Source organism: Chiloscyllium plagiosum, unplaced genomic scaffold (genome assembly GCF_037043375.1).
Source record: "Chiloscyllium plagiosum isolate Xiang-an unplaced genomic scaffold, Cpla_swu_hap1 HiC_scaffold_45, whole genome shotgun sequence".
Taxonomy (NCBI): Eukaryota; Metazoa; Chordata; class Chondrichthyes; order Orectolobiformes; family Hemiscylliidae; genus Chiloscyllium; species Chiloscyllium plagiosum.
In genome coordinates this window covers 36,182,124-36,206,939 of record NW_028270183.1, presented here as the reverse complement: position 1 = coordinate 36,206,939, position 24,816 = coordinate 36,182,124, and the positions used below count along the sequence as shown (strand labels likewise).

The 24,816-nt window shown below is 46.4% G+C and overlaps 1 protein-coding gene across 1 annotated transcript; it reads left to right on the top strand.

Moving 5' to 3' along the window:
• The first annotated feature begins 508 nt into the window (after positions 1 to 508).
• On the top strand, positions 509 to 19,332 carry LOC122540853 (zona pellucida sperm-binding protein 3-like). Its single transcript, XM_087983342.1, has 8 exons — positions 509 to 631; positions 16,599 to 16,790; positions 17,760 to 17,875; positions 17,965 to 18,068; positions 18,160 to 18,337; positions 18,421 to 18,547; positions 18,628 to 18,716; positions 19,209 to 19,332. Exons 1-8 carry the CDS (start codon positions 509 to 511, stop codon positions 19,330 to 19,332), a joined length of 1,053 nt encoding a protein of 350 aa, XP_087839468.1.
• Positions 19,333 to 24,816: the final 5,484 nt, after the last annotated feature.

Here is a 24,816-nt window from a genome sequence, read left to right as displayed (position 1 = left end):
TTGCCGGGAGCAAGACAAGCTCAGGTTTGACTTGGTTGCCCTCGGTTTCTATGGAGATGAGCATTCCTTGGCAAGAGGAAGCTGCTGATTGGCTTCTCCATAGTGGGAGGGAGTCACTAAATACTGACTTGTTCTGAATGTGTCCCTCAGATTTTCATCACCTGTCACCTGAAAGTTGTTGCTGTGGATCAGGGAGATTCCAGGAACAAAGCTTGTACTTTCCAGAAGCTGCAGAATATGTAAGTTCCCTCTCTCTGTCCCTCAGGGATGTTGTTGTTGGGAGAGGTGATGCACCATGTGGTTGATGGGCTGGTTCTCTTGTTTAGCTGGACCCCATTGGAGGAATCTGACAGTGACATTTGTGCCTGTTGCCATGTGGGGAACTGTGGGAGCACAAGGGAGATCCTGTTCCCCTCCAGAGGAAGGAGAGACCTTGGTCCTGAAGCTGGCAGGACATTGACCATCTTGATGTTGTGGATCCATCCATCTCCATCTCTCCCTGACTGGGATGTTTGATCTTGCAGAGAGTGAAGCTGGATTCAAGTGGGAAGGGGAGGCCTCACTTGACCCCCTGATCATTCAGGATACTGGGCTGACCAACCTGGCAACTGAGCCCCTGCCTGAGGTGGAGGTAAGGATGCAGGAGAGGTCTCCAGGTGGGGAGTTGGCTGCCTGCTGGTTTCAGGCTGAGAGCATTTGATCAGCGTGGTGGTTCACTCTGTATCCCTGGCTCTTTGAACAGGCTCTGGATATGGTGTCAATTGGAACCATAGCCAATCTCAGTGAAGCAAACAGAACATGCTGGAGAAACTCAGTCAACCTCACAGCATCTGGGGGAGAAAGACAAAGTATCAAGTGTCTTCTGGCACTCTCTTCAGAAGTGTCCAATTGTATTTGCAGCATGAACTGTTTCTCTCTCCTCAGCTGCTGCCAGACCTGAGCTTTTCCAGCATTTTGCGAGTTTCAGATCTCTGACATCCATATTGGGTTTTTCAAACTGAGGGGCTAGTTAAACAGGTATGAGGGGCCAAATGGTCCCTTCATGCCCATAAACCACAATGCTGTGGCTCAGTAAATTCTGAAACGTTTCGCGTACAGTCCAAAGATCAAATGTGTTAAATCCTGCAGGACGGGTGGACCAGTCTTGTATTCCCCAAGTGAATTTCCGACTGTCCTGACCCCTCTCAAACAAGCTGTTTTCTGGTTGGTTATTTCAACTTGGAGTTTATTGAGGGAGTGTATTCATCCACTGGGGGAAAATGGATTGCTGTAGGGATTGAACTCAATATGGAGAAGGCTTCAGACACTCATTTGTCCTTGGTGCTGGGTGTCAGATACACAGCCTGATTGCTGAGGGACGGTAAGCGAGCTGGGTGTGGTCAGGGAATGTCAGAAGCATTAGGATGGAATGGTTTGTGGTTAAAGTGGTTGTAGAATCAGTGGAGAATGGAGCAGACCATGGGTGTGGTGAGGACCCAGCGATATTATTGCTGGCCTGTGAATCCCGAGCCCTGGGTAACTTTCTGTGGACCGCAGTTTGAATCCTGCCACACAGCAGATGATGCAATCTGAATCCATTAAAACAATCGGGAATTATGAGCCTAATGAGGAGTATGAACACATTCATTGTTGGAGAAACCCATCTGACTCACTAATGATCCTTTTTTAGGGAAAGTAACTACTGTCCTGAACTGGTCGGGCCTACATGAGACCCACTGAAATGAAGCAGAACCTTGACGACCCTCTGGATAAGTCGGGACGGGCAATAAATACGGGCCTCGCCAGTGATGGCATGTGAATGAATTACAAGGAGAGGTGCTGCAATGGGTTCTCAACCAATGACTGGCTTGGTAAGCCTGGGAACCAGATGAGGTTAGTGCCATCACCAAGGCCATGCCAGGCGATGGAGCAAGCTGTGGTCAACTGCATAGAAACTGTCCACAGCCTTCAGAGGATGGGCACTGGGTTAGGCCAATCACACTGAAGGCCATTGCTGTGTTGCTCATTGGCAGGGATAGAAACCTGATTTGAGGGAGTTTGTTATCAGACTTGGAGAGAACCTGATGAGTATTAGCACCAATGAAGGTGGAAGGGGAACTCCAGTAGCCATCTGTCTAATGGGAACAGGATCCTGGAATCTGTTTTGGTAGTTTAAAATGTATTTGGATCATGAATGTACTTTGGGACAGGAAATCTGCCATTCTTGCTGAGTCTGGCCTACATGTGACTCCAGGCCTACAGCAATGGGGTTGTATTTAACCCACTGAAATGAGTGAGCACGCAGCTGAGGTGTATCCAACAGCTTAAAAGCTGTGAATAAAACTGGCTGGGAAACGTGGCCTTACCCCAGTAACCATAAACAAACAGTGCAGGCAGCCCTGCAAGGTTCTCCTTTGCACCATCTCAGGGCCAGTGCTACCATACAAGCCCAGGCTAACCCTGCCATAACTACAGCATTGTACATTACACAGAATGTCCCAAAGACCACAGTCACCATCCCTGGGGGTGTCCTGTCCCACACAAAGATGGCAGCACACAGTGTGCTACAGTTAGGAGGGAATTGTCTACATTGTACTAACTTGGATTGAAAGTTGGTTGGCTGATAGGAAACAAAGAGGAGTGATAAACGGCTCCATTTCAGAATGGCAGGCAGTGACCAGTGGGGTACCGCAGGGATCAGTCCTGGGACCGCAGCTTTTTACAATCTGTTAATGATATAGAAGATGGTATTAGCAATAACATTAGCAAATTTGCTGATGATACTAAGCTGGGTGGCAGGGTGAAATGTGATGAGGATGTTAGGAGATTATAGGGTGACCTGGGCAAGTTAGGCGAGTGGTCAGATGCATGGCAGATGCAGTTTAATGTGGGATAAATGTAAGGTTATCCACTTTGTTGGCAACAACAGGAAGGCAGATTACTACCTAAATGGAATCAATTTAGGTAAAGGGGCATCACAGAGAGATCTGGGTGTTCTTGTACACCAGTCAATGAAGGTAAGCATGCAGGTAGTGAAGAAGGCTGGCCTTCATAACAAGAGGGATTGAGTATAGAAGCAAAGAGGTTCTTCTGCAGCTGTACAGGGCCCTGGTGAGACCACTCCTGGAGTACTGTGTGCAGTCCTGGTCTCCAAATTTGAGGAAAGACATTCTAGCTATTGAGGGAGTGCAGCGTAGGTTCACGAGGTCAATTCCTGGAATGGCGGGATTACCTTACACTGAAAGACTGGAGCAACTGGGCTTGTATACCCTTGAGTTTAGAAGACTGAGAGGGGATCTGATTGAGACGTATAAGATTATGAAAGGATTGGACACTCTGGCAGCAGGAAACATGTTTCCGTTGATGGGTGAGTGCTGAACCAGAGGAAACAGCTTAAAAATACGGGGTAGACCATTTAGGACAGAGATGAGGAGAAACTTCTTCACCCAGAGAGTGGTGGCTGTGTGGAATGCTCTGCCCCAGAGGGCAGTGGAGGCCCACTCTCTGGATTCATTTAAGAAAGAGTTGGATAGAGCTCTCAAGGAACCAAGGGTTGTGGAGATAAGGCAGGAACAGGATACTGATTAGGAATGATCAGCCATGATTATATTGAATGGCGGTGCAGGCTCAAAGGGCAGAATGGCCTACTCCTGCACCTATTGTCTGTTGTCTAACAGCTGCTTTCCATTCACCTGGTCCCTAATCTTATACACCTCCACCAAATCTCCTCTCAATCTCTCTGCTCCAAGAGAACAACCTTCCGAGCTTATCCAAGGTCTCCTCGTAGCTGCAATGTTCAATCCCAGACAACATTCGGGTGAATCTCCTCTGTACCCTCTCCAGTATAACCACACCCTTCCTGTTGTGGGGTGACCAGAACTGCACACAGTACTACAGCTGTGTCCTCTAATCAAAGATCTGTACAGCTTCAACATGACCTCCCTATTCTTACATTTTATACTTGAACTGACACAGGCAAGCATCAACAGGTCATTTTAACTCCTCTATAAACCCATCCAGCCACCTTCAGGGGTCTGTGGAATAGTATCCCAAGATCCCTCTGTTCCTGAGCTTCCTAGTGTCCTGCCATTCATTGAGTACTTCCTTTTCTTCTTTGTTCCCTCGAAAGTGCATCCCTTCACATTTCTCAGGGACAGAATAAGAACGAGGAGCAGTAGTAGGCCATCTGGCTGATCTTTTTGTGGCCTTAGTTCCACTTACCCGCCCTCTCACTCTAACCGTTAATTCTTTTATTGTTCAAAAAAAACATATCTTAGCCTTAGAAACATTTACTGAAGTAACATCAACTAACTTCATTGGGGCAGGGAACTCCATAGATTCACAACCCTCTGTGTGAAGATGTTCCTTCTCAATTCAGTCTGAAATCTGTTCCTTCTAATTGAGCTAAACCCACCTGTCCGAGTTTCACCTGCCAGTGGAAACATCCTCTCTATGTCTATGTCTATCACATCTATTCCTGTCATCATTTTATGTTTCTCTAAGATCATCCCTCGTTCCTCTGAATTCCAATGAAGAGAATCCCAGTCTACTCAGTCTCTCCTCATAAGCCATCTCTCTCAACGCTGGAACCCACCCAGTGAACCGCCTCTGCGTCCTCTCTAGTGCCGGTACATCCTTTCTCAAGGAAGACCAAAACTGCACGCGGTACTCCAGCTATGGCCCCACCAGCACCCTGTGCTGCCACAATATAATGTCCCTGCTTTTAAACACAATCCCTTTAGCAATAAAAGGACAATTTTCCATTTGCCTTCTTAATGACCTGCTGTACCTGCAGACCAACTTGGGATTCATGCTCAAGGACACCCAGGTCCCTCTGCATGGCAGCATGCTGCAACTTTTTACCATTCAAGTATTCGTCCTTTTTACTGTTACTCCTATCAAAATTGATGACTTCACACTTATTAACATTATATTCCATTTGCCAGACCTTTGCCCCTCACTGAAAGTATCTAGGTTCCTCTGTAAAGTTCACAGTCCTCCACACACTTTGCATCTTTGTGTCATTTGCAAACTTTGACACAATGCACCTCGATCCCAATTCCGAATCATCTGTGTAAATTGTGAATAATTGTGGCCCCAACAACGATCCCTAAGGCACAGCGCGAGGGATTGTTTGCTAACCAAAATAGCGCACACATCCCCACGTTTTGCTTCCTGTTAGTCAACCAATCCTGTATCCATATTAATACTTTATCCGTAATGCCATGCATCTTTATCTTAGGCAGCAGCCTCTCGTGCAGCACCTTGATGAAGACCTTTTGGAAACCCACTGGCTCCCTGTGGTCCACCGTGCTCATCATGGTTTCATAAAATTCCAAAAGATGAGTTAGGAGTGACCTGCCCTTCATGAACTCACGCTGCATCTGCACAATGGGACAATTTCTATCTTGATGCCTTACTATTCCTTCCTTCATAACAGACTCAAGCATCTTCCCCACTACAGAGGTTAGGCCAACCAGTCTACAATTCCCCATCTTTTGTCTACTGCCCTGTTGAAACATTTGCTGTTTTCCAATCTGCTGGAACTGCCCCAGAGTACAGCAAGTTTTGGAACATTCCCACAAGTGCACTTGCTCTTCCTCCTGCCATCTCCTTTAGCCCCCTGCGATGCCTTCCATCAGGGCCAGGAGACTTGTCGTCTTAGCTCCATGAGCTTGCCCGAAGATACCTCTTCCCTGATCATGATTGTTTCCAGGTCCTCCCCTACTTTTGTCTCTCTGTCAATTACTGGCATGTTATTCATGTCCTTCACTGTGAAGGCTGACACCCAAAACCCTGTACAATGCCTCAGCCATTTCATCATATCCCATGACTAAATGCCCCTTCTCATCCTCTAGGACACCAATGTTTACTTTAGCCATTCTTTTTCCATTCCATACATTTATAGAAACCTTAGCAATCTGTCTTTATATTCTGGGCTAGTTTTTTATTCCTCTCATAGACTATCTTACTTTTCTTTATAGCTCTATTTGTGGCTTTCTGTTGACCTTTAAAACTTTCCCAATGTTGTGCTTTCCCATGACTTCTCATTTGATTTGATAGCCTCCCTTGGCACATTACCCCTTTTCTTACAATCCTTTCTTTTCACTGGAATATACTATTGCTGAGCACATTGAAATATTGCTTTGAAAGTCCTCCATTGCTCGTCGACTGTGCCACCATAAGGTCTTTGGTTCCAGTCTACTTTAGCCAAATCCTCCCACATCCTATTGAGGTCTCCCGTGTTTAAGCACAGGGCTCTGGTATCGGATTTTACCTTCACGCTCTCCAGCTTTATTCTAAATTCAACCAAACTGTGATTGCTCCTTCCAAGAAGATTCCGAAATATGAAGTCATTAATTATTCCCGTCTCATTACACAGGACCTGATCGAGGATAGCTTGCTGTTGTGGTTCTGTTCGCCAAGCTGGAAGTTTTTGTTGCAAACGTTTCGTCCCCTGGCTAGGCGACATCATCAGTGCTTGGGAGCCTCCTGCGAAGCGCTTCTTTGATGTTTCCTCCGGTGTTTATAGCGGTCTGTCCCTGCCGCTTCCGGTTGTCAGTTTCAGCTGTCCGCTGTAGCGGTTGGTATATTGGGTCCAGGTCGATGTGTTTGTTGATGGAGTTTTTGGATGAATGCCATGCCTCTAGGAATTCCCTGGCTGTTCTCTGTCTGGCTTGCCCTATGATAGTAGTGTTGTCCCAGTCATGTTGCTGGTTATCTGCGTGTATGGCTACTAAGGATAGCTGGTTTCGTGGCTAGTTGATGTTCATGTATGCGGATTGTTAGCTGTCTTCCGGTTTGTCCTATATACTGTTTTGTGCAGTCCTTGCATGGTATTTTGTACACTACATTAGTTTTGCTCATGTTGGGTATCGGGTCCTTCATCCTGGTGAGTTGTTGTCTGAGCGTGGCTGTTGGTTTGTGTGCCGTTATGAGTCCTAGGGGTCGCAGTAGTCTGGCTGTCAGTTCTGAGATGCTCCTGATGTATGGTAGTCCTTTTGGTTGTGGTATGTCCTCGTTCCGTGGTCTTTCTCTTAGGCATCTGTTGATGAAGTTGCGCGGGTATCCGTTTTTGGCGAATACCTTGTATAGGTGTTCCTCTTCTTCTTTTTGCAGTTCTGGTGTACTGCAGTGTGGTGTGGCCCTTTTGAATAGTGTCCTGATGCAGCTTCGTTTGTGTGTGTTGGGGTGGTGACTTTCATAGTTTAGGACTTGGTCTGTGTGTGTGGCTTTCCTGTATACCCTTGTGGTGAATTCTCCGTTCGGTGTTCTCTGTACCATCACGTCTAGGAATGGGAGTTGGCTATCCTTTTCTTCTTCCCTCGTGAATCGGATTCCTGCAAGTGTGGCGTTGATGATCCGGTGTGTTTTTTCTATTTCCGTGTTTTTAATGATTACAAACGTGTCAGACATAGCTGACCCAGAGTTTGGGTTGAATTTGTGGTAGGACTGTTTGTTCTAACCTTTGCATAACTGCCTCTGCTATGAGTCCCGAGATTGGTGATCCCATGGGTGTTCCGTTGATTTGTTCGTAAATCTGGTTGTTGAATGTGAAGTGTGTTGTGAGGCACAAGTCCAGTAGTTTAAGTATGCCGTCTTTGTTGATAGGTTCAGCGTCCTGTTTTCTGTTCTGTATGTCCAGTAGGTTGGCTATTGTTTCTCTGGCTAGGGTTTTGTCAATCGAAGTGAACAGTGCCGTCACGTCGAATGATATCATGGTTTCTTCTTTGTCAATGTGTATATTTCCGATGTCCAAGAACTCCTGTGTTGATTGTATAGAGTGTTCGGATCCGCTGACCAGGTGTTTCAGTTTCTGTTGTAGTTCTTTGGCCAGTTTGTATGATGGTGTCCCTGGTAGTGATACTATGGGTCTGAGTGGGATGTCTGGTTTGTGCACTTTAGGTAATCCATAGAATCTGGGGGTGTTGTTGCTTTCCGGTTTCATTCTTTGTAGGTCAGCTCTGGTTATCTGTCCGTTTTTTTGTAGATTCCTTAGTGTGTTATTTATCCTATTGGTGAGTTGTGGTGTGGGGTCAAATTCCTTCATTTGGTAGGTGTTGATATCTGTAAGTAGTTGTGCTTTTTGGATGTAATCAGATTTATCTAGGATGACCGTCATTCTGCCTTTATCTGCTGGTAGTATGATTATGTTCTTATCGTTTCTTAGTGATTTCAGTGCTTCCCTCTCCTTGGTGTTGAGGTTATGTGTTTGTTTTTTTCCTTATTATCATAGGTACGACAGTTTGTCTCACTGTTTGTATCTCTTCTGTCAGTCCATTGTTCTTGAGTGTGCATCCTAGTGCTGCTAGGAAGTCTGCTGTCTTGGCGTCCCTGTGGTTGTAGTCGAGTCCCTTGGCCAGTATTGTTCTTTCCGTGTCTGTGAGCTGTCTGTGGGAGAGGTTTTTAACCCAGGTGTGTGTTGTAGTGTCCTCTTTGTTGTGTGTTAGTTTGGCCATTTTTTCTTTTAGTGCCGTTTTTTGTGGTGTGCTGTCCTGTTCTGTCCTATGGTGACAGCCTGTTCTATGGTCCGGGTCCATTCACGATTCGTGGTTTTTGAAATTAACGACTTTTGGCGCGCAATTTATTGTTTGTACTTGTGGAGTCGGTTCTGCGCGTCTGTGATCATTACCTGGATCATCCTGAATCCGTTCTGCTTGGCTGTTTCCCTGGCTTGTGGGTTGTTGACTGGCGGTCTGTATCTGACACATTGTGGAAGGATTCGATTGTTTCGGCATTCGTGTCGGAACCAGAGTTGTTCGTATATGGCGCTTAGTCGGTTAGCGCAGGATTCCCATTTCCTGGCTTGTCACAGCGTCTCTCGCCCGTAAGTGTTCAAAGTTTGTGCGAAGATTTGTAGCTCGGGTGCTCGTTGTTGTGGTTCTGTTCGCTGAGCTGGAAGTTTTTGTTGCAAACGTTTCGTCCCCTGGCTAGTCGACATCATCAGTGCCTGGGAGCCTCCTGCGTAGCGCTTCTTTGATGTTTCCTCCGGTGTTTATAGTGCATCAGGACACTATTCAAAAGGGCCACAACACACTGCAGTACACCAGAACTGCAAAAAGAAGAAGAGGAACACCTATACAAGGTATTCGCCAAAAACGGATACCCGCGCAATTTCATCAACAGATGCCTAAGACAAAGACCACGGAACGAGGACATACCACAACCAAAAGGACTAGCCACACTACCATACATCAGGAGCATCTCAGAACTGACAGCCAGACTACTGCGACCCTTAGGACTCATAACAGCACACAAACCAACAGCCACGCTCAGACAACTCACCAGAACGAGAACCCGATACCCAACATGAGCAAGACGAATGTAGTGTGCAAAATACCATGCAAGGACTGCACTAAACACTATATAGGACAAACAGGAAGACAGCTAACAATCCGCATACATGAACATCAACTAGCCACGAAACGACACGACCAGCTATCCTTAGTAGCCACACACACAGACAACAATCAACATGAATTCGACTGGGACAACACTACTATCATAGGGCAAGCCAGACAGAGAACAGCCAGGGAATTCCTAGAGGCATGGCATTCATCCACAAACTCCATCAACAAACACATTGACCTGGACCCAATATACCAACCACTACAGCGGACAGCTGAAACTGACAACCGGAAGCAGCAGGGACAGGCCACTATAAACACCGGAGGAAAATCAAAGAAGCGCTTCGCAGGAGGCTCCCAAGCACTGATGATGTCGCCTAGCCAGGGGACGAAACGTTTGCAACAAAAATTACCAGCTCAGCGAACAGAACCACAACAACGAGCACCCGAGCTACAAATCTTCGCACAAACTTTGAATAGCTTGCTCCGTCCTCAGTCCCATTAGACCATAAGACCATAAAACATATGAGCGGAAGTAAGGCCATTCGGCCCATCAACTCCACTCCGCCATTCAATCATGGCTGATGGGCATTTCAACTCCACTTACCCGCATTCTCCCCGTAGCCCTTAATTCCTTGTGACATCAAGAATTTATCAATTTCTGCCTTGAAGACATTTAGCGTCCCAGCCTCCACTGCACTCTGTGGCAATGAATTCCACTCTCTGGCTGAAGAAATGTCTCCACATTTCTGTTCTGAATTTACCCCCTCTAATTCTAAGGCTGTGTCCACGGGTCCTAGTCTCCTCACCTAACGGAAACAATTTCCTAGCGTCGACCCTCTCCAAGCCATGTATTATCTTGTAAGTTTCTATTAGATCTCCCCGTAATCTTCTAAACTCCAATGAATACAATCCCAGGATCCTCAGCTGTTCTTCGTATGTTAGACCTACCATTCCAGGGATCATTCGTGTGAATCTCCGCTGGACATGCTCCAGTGCCTGTATGTCCTTCCTGAGGTGTGGGGACCAAAACTGGACACAGTACTCCAAATGGGGCCTAACCAGAGCTTTATAAAGTCTCAGTAGCACAACAGTGCTTTTATATTCCAACCCTCTTGAGATAATTGACAACATTGCATTCGCTTTCTTAATCACGGACTCAACCTGCATGTTTACCTTTAGAGAATCCTCGACTAGCACTCCCAGATCCCTCTGTACTTTGGCTTTACGAATTTTCTCACCGTTTAGAAAGTAATCCATGCTTCTATTCTTTTTCCCCAAAGTGCAAGACCTCGCATTTGCTCACATTGAATTCCATCAACCATTTCCTGAACCACTCCTCCAAACTGTCTAGATCCTTCTGCAGCCTCCCCACTTCCTCAGTACTACCTGCCTGTCCACCTAACTTTGTATCATCGGCAAACTTCACTAGAATGCCCCCAGTCCGTTCATCCAGATCATTAATATATAATGTGAACAGCTGTGGCCCCAACACTGAACTCTGCAGGACACCGCTTGTCACCGGCTGCCATTCCAAAAAAGAACCTTTTATCCCAACTTCTGTCAGACAGCCAATCCTCAATCCATACCAGTAACTCACCTCGAACACCATGGGCCCTCACCTTGCTCAGCAGTCTCCGGTGTGGCACCTTATCAAAGGCCTTTTGGAAGTCTAGGTAGACCACATCCACTGGGTTTCCCTGGTCTAACCTACTTGTCACCTCTTCAAAGAACTCCAACAGGTTTGTCAGGCACAACCTCCCCTTACTAAATCCTTTACAATGTGATGTACAATTTGGGTAGCCTATAGACTACACCTATCAGTGACTTTTTCCTTCCTTGAATTCTCCATGGAACCAATATCATCTCTCAGCAACACCCAGATGTCGTCCTTGGATATCAGGAGCGGCATCACCTCCCTTACCTTCCTGTCTGTCTGTCTGTCTGTCTGTCCTTCCGAATAGCCTGATACCCCGGGATGTTTAACTCCCACTCATGACTTGGTGGGAGAGCATTTCGATGATAGTGAGAAACTTTTACTATCGTCATGGAGAGGGATAGGAGTAGATGGTTTGGGAAAGTATTTAACTAGGAGAGGGGGAATTACAGCACTATTACCCTGGAACTGCTGTGTCTAAATTGGGAACAGAAAAATGCACAACAGAAATGTGGAGGTTGTTTCGGGAGCACTTGCTGATAATGCTGGACAGGTTTGTCCCACTGAGGCAAGAAAGGGATGGTAGGGTGAAGGAACCTTGGATGACAAGAAATGTGGAAGATCTAATTGAGAGAAATAATGAAGCTTACTTAAGGTTGAGGAGGCAAGGATCAGACAGGGCTCCAGAGAGTTACGAGATAGCCAGGAAAGAACTGAAGAATGGACTTATGAGAGCTAGATGGGGGCATGAAAATGCTTTAGCGGTTGGATTAAGGAAAACTCTAAGGAATTCTACACTTATGTGAGGAACAAGAGGATGGCCAGAGTCAAAGTAGATCAGGGATAGTGGAGGGACCTTGTGCCTGGAGTCGGAGGAGGTAGGGGAGGTCCTTCATGATTACTTTGCTTCAGTAATCACTACTGAGAGGGACTTTTACCTTTGTGAGGACAGCGTAAAGCAGGCTAATATGCTTCAACAGGTTGATGTTAAGAAAGAGGATGTGCTGAAAAGATGGGCCAGATGGGATATACCTAAGATTACTACAGGGTGCAAGGGAAGAGATTGCTGTGCCTTTGGCGATGATCTATGTCCTCACTGTCCACTGGTGTAGTAGCAGATGATTGGAGGGTGGCAAATGTTATTCCCTTGTTTACAAAAGCGAATAGGGATAATTCTGGGAATTACAGACCAGTCAGTCTTATGTCTGTAGTGGGCAAATTATTGGAGAGATTCTGAGAGACAGGACTGATGATTACTTGGAAAACCATAGTTTCATTAGAGATAGCACGGCTTTGTGAGTGGTGGGTCATGCCTCACAAGCTTTGTTGAAGGATATGACAAAACACATTGATGAAGGTAGAGTAATGGATATGATGTAAATGGATTTTAGCAAAGCATTTGATAAGGTACCTCATGGTAGGGGCATTCAGAAAGTAAGGAGGCATAGGATACAGGGATATTTCCTGTCTGGACACAGAATTGGCTGGCCAATAGAGGACAGAGGGTGGTAGTAGATGGAAAGTATTCAGCCTGGAGCTCGGTGACCAGTGGTGTTCCACAGGGATCTGTTCTGGGACTTCTGCTCTTTGTGATTTTTAGAAATGACTTGGTGAGGAAGTAGAAGGGTGCGTTAATAAGTTTGACAATGGCATGACCGTTGGTGGAGTGGTTGATAGTTGGAGGGCTGGTGTAGTTGCAACGGGACATTGACAGGATGCAGAGCTGGGCTGAGAAGTGGCAGATGGAGTTCAACCTGAAAAACTGTGAAATGATTCATTTTGGAAGTTTGAATTTGAATACAAAATACAGGATTAAAGACAGGATTCTTGGTAGTGTAGAGGAACAGAGGAATCTGGGGGTCCATGTCCATAGATCCCTCAAATTTGTCACCCAAATTGATAGGGTTGTGAAGAAGTTACATGGTATGTTGCCTTTCATTAGCAGGGGAATTAAGTTTAAGAGCTGTAAAGTTGTGCTGCAGCTCTGTAGAGCCCTGGTTAGACCACACTTGGAATATTGTGTTCAGTTCTGGTCGCCTCGTTATCGGAAGCTTTATAGAGAGTGCAGAGAAGATTTACCAGGATGCTGCCTGGACTGGAGAGCATGTCTTATGAAGAAAGGTTGAGGGAGCGAGGGTTTTTCTCATTGGAGCAAAGAAGGATGAGAGATGACTTGACAGAGGTGTACAAGATGATGAGAGGTGTCGATAGAGTGAATAGAACAAGACTTTTTTCTAGAGCGGAAATGACTATCATGAAGGACATAATTTTAAGGTGATTGGAGGAAGGTTTAAAGGAGATGTCAGAGGTAGGTTCTTTACACAGAGAGTGGTGTGTGTGTAGAATGCACTGCCAGCAGTGGTAGTAGTGTCAGATACATTCGGGACATCTAAGCGACTCTTGGATAGGCACATAGATAATAGTGGAATGAAGGGAATGTAGGTTAGTTTGATCTTCCAGGTCGGCACAACATAGAGGGCTGAAGGGCCTGTACTGTACTGTACTGATCTATGTTCTATGACCATCCTGTAACCATGTCTCCATTATTGCTACTAAATCATATTCATTTGCGATGATTTGTGCCATTAACTGAACGACCTTGTTACAGATGCTACGAATATTTAGCTAAAGTGTCCTTATGCTAGTTTTCATACCTTCATGATTTCCAACATCTCTAATAACGTCTCCCGAGTTATCCTTCCTTTTTCCTTCTTTCATGGTCTGCCTTGTAGTTAAGGGGGAGAAGGAGAAGACAGCAGAAACTGGAAAGCAGAGTCAAACAGTGTGGTGCTGGAAAAGCACAGCAGGCAGCATCCAAGGAGCAGAAGGCACGACGTTTTGAGCATAAGCTCTTCATCAGGAATGATAAACTTCATCAGTTTAGGTGGAGACCGTCCCTGCTATACAGATCCCTACCCCATGAAATGGAACCCCTCCTTCCCTTCCCACACCACTCTTCACCACATGTTCCCTTCTCTAGTTTCCTCATCCCTAAGCCAATTTGCACCTCTCACTAATGCTGCCATTGGACCAATCCATTTGTATCCTCCTACAACATAACACATCCCTCTGCTTTGTCAACCACCCGGCCAATCATTGTGTCACTCACAAATTAACTGATCATCCTCCCCCGCTCTCTCGGACATCATTTATGGAGATGACAAACAGCGTGGGACCCAGCACCAATCCAAGCGGTACACCGCTGCTCCAGTCACACAGATAAACTTCAACAACAACCCTCTGTCTCCTGCTCAAAGACAGTTCTGGATCTAACTTCCGAACGTACCCTGGATCCAATGGGATTTTATCTTTATTAGTTTCCCGTGTGGGACCTTGTCTCAGGCCTTACTGAAATCTATAGAAACTACATTGTCTAATTCGCCACCATCAACATTCCCTCACTCCAACATTGGTCGACACTGACGGATTGTGTGCGGTCTACAACATACACTGCAGCAATTTACCAAGGCTCCTCCAACAGCAACTTCCAAACCTGCGACCGCTCGCACCCAGAAAGTTCACACCTTCCTCCCATGTTACACAGTTGGAACGTCGCTGAAACTGGGTTCACACATTCCTGTACCACTCTCCCTAACACCTTCTCCAGGATAGCTGGGGATTTTCCAGCAACACATTTTCAGCTCTGATCTCCAGCATCTGCAGTCCTCACTTTCTCCTCCTCGCTGGGGGTTGGTCAGGAAATGTTGGCATGTTGCCCACATCCACCCAGTAACCAATAAAAATAAGCAGGCAGTAACCAACCAAGAGAGGAGCCCCCAAGGGGATGTGAATGGAAGGACAATGAGCACAGTAACATCCAGAGGAAAAGGAGTTTGAACCAAAACTTACAGGAAGAAATTAAGCAAAACGGGGCTGAGGAGATGTTCCTGGATTTGTTGAACACCGTGTTGTGTGAAAAGCTGCAAAGTGACTCAGTGAAAGAGGTGCTTTTCCTCAAGTTTACACTGAGCTTTATCCCAGCACAGCTGGAGGCCATAGACCTCAATCCTGTCCCCATCAACACTCCCACAGGAAGGTACAGATCAGGCTCAGTTACAGACTGAGGCTCCTTTATACTGAAAGGAATAGTCCCTCTACACTTTTACACTGAAGCAAAAACTCCCCCTACCCTGTCCCCATCAAACAGGGACAGCTACAGATTGATAATGTATAAAGCTCGCTGTTCTCTTTTAAGCTGAAAGTGAACCTATCTCAACACTGTTCATATCAAACACTCCCAGAACAGGGACATGATGCAATGAGATTCTTACAAATAAAACACTATCGACTCTTTGAAACTGAGAGTAAAGCTCAATCTTCCTTTTTAAAATGAATGGAAAGCTCCCTCAACACCCCTGACCTGCATTGACCTACTGCCATCCCACCTACTTTCGCTCACCACACCCACCCTCCTATTAATCACTCAGCCCCCCTTTCCCAACCCACATTCCTGGTGACAGGCTGATGCCTGAAACACCGATTCACTTGCTCCTTGGATTTTGCATAACCTGCTGTGCTTTACCACACTTTACGACTCTCACCTCCAGCATCTTCAGTCCTCACTTTCACCCTCAACATGATCCCAACCAATCAATCTCTCCCACAAGCAAGGTCAGCGTGGGATTAGATACAGAATACAACTCCCCTCGCTCATTTACACTGAACGTAAAGCTGCTTCTACACTTGTAAACTAAATGTAAAGCTACACTGTTTACAGCAAACACTAACAAAGCAGAAACATCACTGAGTTAGAAACAAAGTAAAAGATCCTACTCTTTACAACTGAAACAAAAGCTTCCTCCACTCTTGAAAACTGGAAGGAAAGTTGTCCCCAGGACAGAGACAGCACAACGTGAAATACAGAGTAAAACTGCCTCTACTCTATGAATTAAAAGTGAACTTAAAGTTAGGTTCTCCCTACAGTGCCCCAGCCAAGGACAGGTTTAGATACAGAATAAAGCTTCTTCCAACATATACTCCCAAGGATAGGTACAGTACAAGACAAATCCCTTCATTCTGCTCAAACCCTGTTTCTAATTCCCACACAATCTCTCCATGGTTCTCACTGTCAGACTGCCCAGGTTAGGATGGGCAGAATACAGCAGACCCTCTCCAGGCTCAACGAGCTACCTTTGATGATTGTAGTCATGGGGATTTCCTGATGAGATCTTGTGGAGCTGAATTCAGTCAGGTGACAGCACAGCAACTCACAGCCACTCCTATTGGCCCAAATGTAATCGATCCTCCTGAGAACAAAGCCATGAGTTCAGTCATTGGTGGAGATTGTCGAGATTGGGGCTGGTCGATTGGTTCAATGCTGCTGCTCCTGGTCATATTGGTATCAGGTGAGTGTGGGTTGTGTGTATAAAAGGAGCTGGTTGGGGAATGTGGGGATGGTTGAGTTGTTTGGGATCATGGGTGATTTTGTAATGAGGGGTTTGTTTCCTGTGTTAATGTTAGTTGGAGCTGTCTGTTGCTCTGACACATGGCAGCAGTTTTTGAACCAGAGGTTTCCATGGGGATTTGTGAGAGCCAGCCCTGTTCCTGAGAGAGTCCCTTCTCATGGGGGTTCTAGGTTCCCAGTGTCTGAGGTTGTGAGTGTGTCCCCACTACAGACTGTGATGGTGCAGTGTGGAGAGCACAACCTGCTGGTCAAGGCCCAGCTGGATTTATTTGGAACTGGGCACCTGATTAAAGCTGCTGACCTGACCCTGGGGACAGTAGGTTGTCAGCCAACCAGGGTCTACCCTGAGAACCACACTGTCCTCTTTGACTATGGGCTGCATGAGTGTGGCAGCAGATTGCAGGTAATGGGAGTTCTCCACACTTGCAGGAAGCTTGGGTTGTAGCTTATTCCAGTTAGGGTTACATTGAGGAACATTGACTTATTGAGGGTCTGTCTCCTGCTAGCTTCCTATACTGGATTAGACTGGGCCTTACCTGGTCTTATCTCTAAGCATATGCTGCTGTTCTCATTGGTTTAGAAGCTTTGGATTATATGGGTGGTTCTGTTAATGTTTTATAGCTACTGAATTAGCTATAATGTGGAGGAGTGAATGATTTGAACTTATTCCTGAATGTGAACAAAACACTGCTCCTTCTATCAGTGCTTTCCAGCATGACACTTTTCTATAGTGAAATCTGAAGAAAACAGCTGTCTTGTTGTAGCAGAATGATGTGCTTAGTTTTGTGGTGAGCAGTCTATTATCCTCCGAGTGGATTTATTTGACTCACTTAGTCTAGTTTCATCCCTATTGTGGGACTGTTGGGAATAAATTGACTTGTCTAGTCCTTGAGCTCTATATCTGACCTGTTGGTAAAACTGTTTTGGTTCCATTCTGGTTAATTCATGCTTTTGAACTTGGTTTTTGCTTCTCACTAAAGCCTGATGTTTCACTAACCTTGTTAGTCATCCCTTCCCATAATCTGAAGACTTCCTGTTTTACCTTGTAGATAAAGATCACCATGTTCCTGTTCCATCTATCTGTAATTCTGCTGTGATCTTAAAACCAATCCTGTTGACCAACTGAGCATTCCCTGGCCTTTGGATATGGAATTCCAATAATTCCTGATTTTTGGAATGATGCAATACCATCTTGCATTGATCCTAAAAGACTAACCACCAACCACTGACCTATTGTATTCCAGTTGTGGTCACTCCAGATCTCTAGTCTGTCACACTCGGCAAAGAATTGTTGCCATGGGATGTTGTGAACCCTGTGTAGATCTTTCTCCATTCAGATCAGTTTCTCATTCCTTAACCTGGTGTCTTTCAGATCACTGGGGATTTCCTGATCTACACCACCCACCTGACCCACACCCCAAACTATCCTGGATCTGTCATTGTGAGAACCAATGGGGCTTTTGTTCCCATTGAGTGTCGTTATTTGAGGTGAGAATCTTTACTTGATCGTCAATATGATCCCCAGCTGCTGCTGTTGTCTGACCCTGGCCTAAAATGTCTGCCCTGTCTCTCCCCAGGAAGGGCAATGTGAGCAGTAACCCCATCAATCCCACCTGGATCCCATTCAGCTCCACCAGGTCTGGAGAAGGCCATCTGTCATTCTCCCTGCGTCTAATGAATGGTACGTGATGGGTGACTGGGGAGGGATCTCCTGGTGTCACTCACTGCGAGTTACATTCACTGTCTCCAACCCTTGTCCTCCTATACTTCAGGTGACTGGCTCACAGAGCGCTCTTCCACTGTCTACTCTCTGGGAGACCTCATTCACATTGAGGCGTCTGTTTCAATGGTCCATCACGTGCCCCTGAAGCTGTACATTGATCGCTGTGTAGCTACACTGAGCCCAGACAAGGACTCCACCCTGAGATACAGGATCATTGACTACAATGGGTAAGGAGCTCTCTGCTATCTCCAACTGTTCCCATCTCAATGGCTTCCCTCCATTCACTTCACGGCCCTTTGTCCATCTGCAGTTGCCTCCTGGACAGCATAGCTGAGGACTCCTTTTCATCCTTTGTGTTGCCGGGAGACGGGCGGGAGCCAGACAAGCTCAGGTTTGACCTGGATGCGTTTCGTTTCTATGGCGATGAGCATTCCTTGGTAAGAGGAAGCTGCTGATTGGCTTCTCCATAGTGGGAGGGAGTCACTAAATGCTGAGTTGTTCTGAATGTGTCCCTCAGATTTTCATCACCTGTCACCTGAAAGTTGCTGCCGTGGATCAGGGAGATTCCAGGAACAAAGCTTGTACTTTCCAGAAGCTGCAGAATATGTAAGTTCCCTCTCTGTCCCTCAGGGATGTTGTTGTTGGGAGAGGTGATGCACCATGTGGTTGATGGGCTGGTTCTCTCGTTTAGCTGGACCCCATTGGAGGAATCTGACAGTGACATTTGTGCCTGTTGCCATGTGGGGAACTGTGGGAGCACAAGGGAGATCCTGTTCCCCTCCAGAGGAAGGAGACCTTGGTCCTGAAGCTGGTAGGACATTGACCATCTTGATGTTGTGGATCCTCCCATCTCCATCTCTCCCTGACTGAAATGTTTGATCTTGCAGAGAGTGAAGCTGGATTGAAGTGGGAAGGGGAGGCCTCACTTGGCCCCCTGATCATCCTGGATACTGGGCTGACCAACCTGGCAACTGAGCCCCTGCCTGAGGTTGAAGGAAGGATACAGGAGAGGTCTCCAGGTGGGGAGCTGCCTGCCTGCTAGTTTCCCTTTCTGTCCCTGTTTCTCTCCGTAACCATTGGTATCTCCTTGTTCTGTAGGTGTGGAGTTGGTTGTGTTGGTGACCCTGACTGTGACGGTGGTCTGTCTGATCTCTGCTTCATTGCTGGCCTCGGCCCTGTACAGGAAACACAAGCGAACACCCATCAACCTGTGATGACATAGTCAATAAAGCAGTGATTCATGGTGTCTTCTGTCTGGAGCTGGTTTTTCTGCATCCTCTTGTTAAAATATTCCTGGGTACAATCTCTGGGCTTGGCCTGTCCAATCCATGCATTGAGCTTCCAGGATGATTGATTGGGTTATTGAAGATATTGTTTGCAGTTTGCTTTATCCAGTGAGTACAGGGGGCTGTCGACCTCACTGGAAAGGGGTTTCTGAATTTGATTAAATTGCTGTTTGCAGAACATGGCAGGAACTGCTCAGATGTGGCAGCATCTGAGGGTGAAACAGCTGGTGTTTCCAGTCTGTTCTGATCCTCTTCAGAAGTGTCCAAGTGGATTCCCACTGTTCCTGTCTCTATAGTTCAGTCAGCCAGAGTGAGGCATCCATTGGGAAATGACTCTGCAGGGTCTGGAGAAATGCCTGCAGCTTTCTCCATTTAGAGTTGGCCTCAGGGTGTCAGATATAGAACCTGATTTGGGATCCAGTGGGGTGAGGACCTGGCTGTGGGGTATACTCCAGGGTTTTGAAGGTTGCTTTTGTGGTGCTGTGGGTGGCTATAGGGTCAGTGCAGGCTGTAGCAGCCCAGAGAATGGTGCTGTAATGGGCTGAGAATCAGTTGTAGTGGATTCTCATGATGTGACTGCCCCAGTAAGCCTTGGATCCAGGTGAGGTTAGTCCTATCCAAAGGGCAATGACTGGTGGGAAGGGTGTTTTGAGGAATGGCATAACCCCTTGCCCAATCAGCATTGGGATATCTGTGTGCCTGAGGCTATGACCAGACAGGGGATAGTAAATGGGTGGTTTACATTTCCCTAAAGTGGAAACTGGACTTTCCAACTCCTTTTTATGGGAGAAAGGTTATGGAAATGGATTGGTTGTAAAATTCTCTCCATCCGTTGAGAAGGGAAGGAAATTGACTGGCCTAATGTGACTCTAGACCTGAGCACTGAGCTCACTTTACCCTCTAATGAGTGAGCCAGCAGCTCCGTTGTATCCAACAGCTTAAGCCTTTCAAACAACTGGATGGACTAAGATTGTTGTGGGTTAGTGAGGGACATAGGCTGCAGAGCTCAGCTGAGGCATGGCAAATGGAGTTCAATATGGAAAGGTGAGGTGATTCACTTTGGAAGGAGTAACATGGATGCAGAGTACTAGATTAATGGGAAGAATCTTGGCAGTGCAGATGAGCAATGATCTTGGTGTCCATGTGCATTGACCCCTGAGTTTCCACCCAGGTTGGTAGCCTTGTTTAAAAAGGCATGTGGTGTTAGGATTTACTCGAGGGATTGAGTTTCAGAACCATGAGCTTATGTCACAGCTGTAGAATATGCTGCATATGGAATATTAAACACTTCTCTCCATGGAATTATAGGAAGGATGTGGAAGCTTTGGAAAGGCTGGAGGAGATTAACTAAGATGTTGCCTGGAATGGAGAGGAGGCAGAGGGACTTGAGGCTGTGTTCATTAGAGGGTAGAGGCATTGAATTGAGACCTGAGAATCCAGGTTAGACAAGCAAGTCTTTCCTCCAATGGTGATAGCTAGCATGAGGGGCCACTTGCTTTAATCTGATAGGTGATCATAATAGGACAGATGTGAAAGGTAGTTTCTTCAGTAGAAGGCAGGGCATTCTATGCCCCAACAGTAGTAGACTCATTAATGTTAAGGGCATTTAATTGGTCATTGGATAGGCACATGGATGAGAATGGAACTGTGAAAGGGCTGAAGGGCCTGACTGCTTGTGTTCCATAAAACACAGCATGGTATACACTGCTACCACTTTGTTCTCTCCCTACCAAGAGGGGTAGCAGCACCATGTGGTAAAAGGGAGTTGTCAACATGGATCTCATGGGGTCCAGAGTCACATGACAGGTCAAACTGCTGGATACTGTATTACACTGTGCCAACTGATGGATCAGGGTTCCTCCAGTGTGAACAGCATTTAGAGGAAGCAGTTGGGGGTGAAGGGGCAGAATGTATTCTGGGTGTAGAGGGGAATGGCCAGCCCTGTGGCCCAGCAGCCTCATTACTGACTAGCTGGCCAGCTCCTAAAGGGCATTGCTTTGACACTGGCTACCTCAACAGGTGGAGGGATTCAATAGGATTGGAAAACCTGCTTGACCCCATCCTCACCATCTGCTTTATTTCTTCTTTTGAAGAAATAACCGGATTGGAGGGAGTGGTAGATATGATCAATTATGGATTTCAGGAAGGCATTTGACAAGTTTCCTCCTCAGAGACTGGTTGGTTAGAAAGTTATATCTCATGGAATACAGAACTAGCCATTTGGACACCTCTGTCCCTGAAGGTAGAGGACAGAAGATGGTGGAGGGTTGCTTTTCAGACTGGAGGCCTGTGACCAATGGAGTGCCACATGGATTGATGCTGGGTTGACTACTGTCTGCCATTGAGATAAATGATTTGGATGTGAACAGAGTGAAATGGCAGAGGACTCCAGATTTAAAGGTCAAGAGGACAGTGAAGGTTACAACAGGATCTTGATCAGATGGGCATTTAATTTGGATAAATGCAAGGTACTTTTTGGAAAAGCAAATCAGAGCAGCACTTGGACACTGAACTGGTAATGCCCTGGGGAGTGTTGCTGAACCAAAACCTTGCAGTGCAGGTTCATGTTTCCTTGAAAGTAGAGTCACGGGTAGATAGGAAAGTGAACAAGCTGTTTGGTAAGTGTTCCTTTTACTACAGAGTAGAGTTGGGAGGTCATGTAGCAGCTATACAGTACATGGTTAGGCCAATGTTGGTATATTATGGGCAATTCTGGTCTCCTTCCTCATGAGGCTGTTATGAAACTTGCAAATGTTTTCTGAACCCTTTCAAGGATGTTGCGAGGGTTGTAGAAGTTGAGTTATGGGGAGAGGCTGAACAGACTAGGGCAGTTTTCCCTGGAGTGTTGGAGGATGAGGGGTGACATTAAAGGTTTATAAAATCAGAGGGGCCTAGATAACAAATGGACAAGGTCTTTCCCTGGGGTGGGAGAACCCCCTCTCTCCCTAAACCGATGCCCTCTAGTTCTGGAAAGATATCAAAAGGGACTCAAGGGACAATGCTCTGATGGAGAGGGTGATGCATGTATGGAATGGGCTGCTGGAGAAAGTGGAAGATGGTACAATTACAGCCTTTAATAGGAAGGGTTTCAGTGGGATATGGGCCAGGTGCTAGCACCTGGGACTAGATTGGATATCTGGTCATCATGATGAGTTGGACCAAAGGGACTGTTTGTGTCCAGCATCATAACTGTACACCTCAGTCCTGTCTTCACACTGATCTCTATCATGTGAAATGGGATAGACTTCAAATAGGTCATCCTGTCAGAATACAAAAGAGGCCCATTGAGTCTTTACCACCATATAACACACTTCTATCTCCACTCACCTCTCTTTCCCACTTATAGGCCCAGGGTTTCCAGTGTTCTGAAGCTTTGTGTTCATACACATACTTATCCAAGTGAGGTTTCCTACTTCCATTACCTGTGATTTCTACAAGATACACTGCAGCAATTCACCAAGGCTCCTCCAACACCTCCCAGAAAGTTCACACCTTCCCTCCAAGCTCAACACTTGGAATGTCACTGTAACCATGGTTACAGATTCCCTTGATCGTGTCTCCCCATAAAATACTCCCAGCGAGTGACAGCACATGGTTTAGTACAGATTTAAACCTGCTCTGCTGCTTTGAGGTAAAGGTCAACTGAAAGCAAAGTGCCCTCTACACATTGTCACTATAAAACATTCCCAAACACGGAGAGAATAAGATTAGATACAGAGTAAAGTTACCTTCACAGTCTCCCCATCAAACCCTCCCAGAAGGAGGACAGCATGGAGTTAGATACAGTGAAGTCCTCTCCAGACCTAAGTGGACAGTAAAGTTGCTACTACCCTTAAATTGAATATCAACATCCTTCAAATCTGTTTCTGTCACACTCTCCCAGGACAGATACAGTATGGGGTAATGGTTAGCACTGCTGCCTTGCAGCACCACGGACCCAGGCTAGTTCCCAGCTGCTGGCAACTGGCTGTGTGGAGTTTGCAGGTTCTCGCTCTGTCTGTGGTGATTTCCTCTGGATGCTCCAGTTTCCACCCACAGTCCAAAGATGTGCAGGTCAGGTGACTTGGCCATGCTAAGTTGCCTGTAGTGTTTGGCGCATTAGTCAGAGGGAAATGAGTCTGGGTGGATTACTCTTTGGAAAATCAGGTTTGATGTGTCGAAGGGCCTGCTTCCACACTATAGGGGAATCTAATCTTTCTAAAAAAATACCTGGCAAATGTCTCACTAGACTGTCCCAACCAAACATTCCCAAGAGGAGGTGAAGTATGATGTAAATATGAGGACCACGCACTTTGTTCTGCCCAAACCCGGTCTCCAAACTGCATCCTATGACAATCTGTCAGTATTTCTCACTGTCACACTCCTGGGTTCAGACCCACCAGTCACCCTCCTCGATCAATGAGTCACATTTCAATGTGGCAGAAGATTGCAGGTAACGGGAGTCCTCGTCACTTGCTGTCAGCTTGGGTTGGCGATTGTTCCTCACTGTGACCCTGGCTGGGATGGGCATGAATATTGTGTGGGGGAGGGTCTGACCCCAGCTTTCTCAAACTCCACATGACCTTTACATTGTCTTTTGGACCTTGCTTCAACTGCTTTCTGTCTCTACCCTTGTGTTGTCATCCCCATTGGTCTGGAACATTCGGATTCCTCTGAACCTCTTGTATAGTTCTTCAGTGCTTCAGCTCCACTGCCCGTGGACAGATCCATTTGAATGGAGGGGTCACTCCGTCCACCTTAATTCTGACGGGTTGTTCTTTCTCAAATAAGCACGAGGTGCGAGTTGAAGTGCCTTGAGCTGGAAGATGTCCAACTTACTCTCAGTGAAATAACCAGGCTCCTGGATGAAAGCTGTTCTGTTTCAATAGTTTCGCTTACTACTGCTTCCTCTCCCTAGTCCCTGATGCTCCCAGAAAAGCAGAACACCCAGAGAGGACCTACACATACACAGGGAAAATGTGCAAGCTCCACACAGGCAGTTGACTGAGGGTGAAATTGAACCCAGAACCCTCACACTGAGACATTGTACCGCCATGCTGAGGTAAATGACTAACCCCTAACCTTGAGATTATTGCCTCTAATACTACACTCCTCAGCTCTGGGAGGAAGAAGTCTCCTGGCTCTGAGCCAGTCACACTCCCTGAAGAATTGTTGCAATGGGATGATGTCATTGTGAACCCCGTGTAGATCCTTCTCATTTCAGATCAGTTCCCCATTCCTTAACCTGGTATCTTTCAGATCACTGGGGATTTCCTGATCTACACCACCCACCTGACCCACACCCCAAACTATCCTGGATCTGTCATTGTGAGAACCAATGGGGCTGTTGTTCCCATTGAGTGTCGTTATTTGAGGTGAGAATCTTTACTCGATTGTCAATATGATCCCCAGCTGCTGCTGTTGTCTGACCCTGGCCGAAA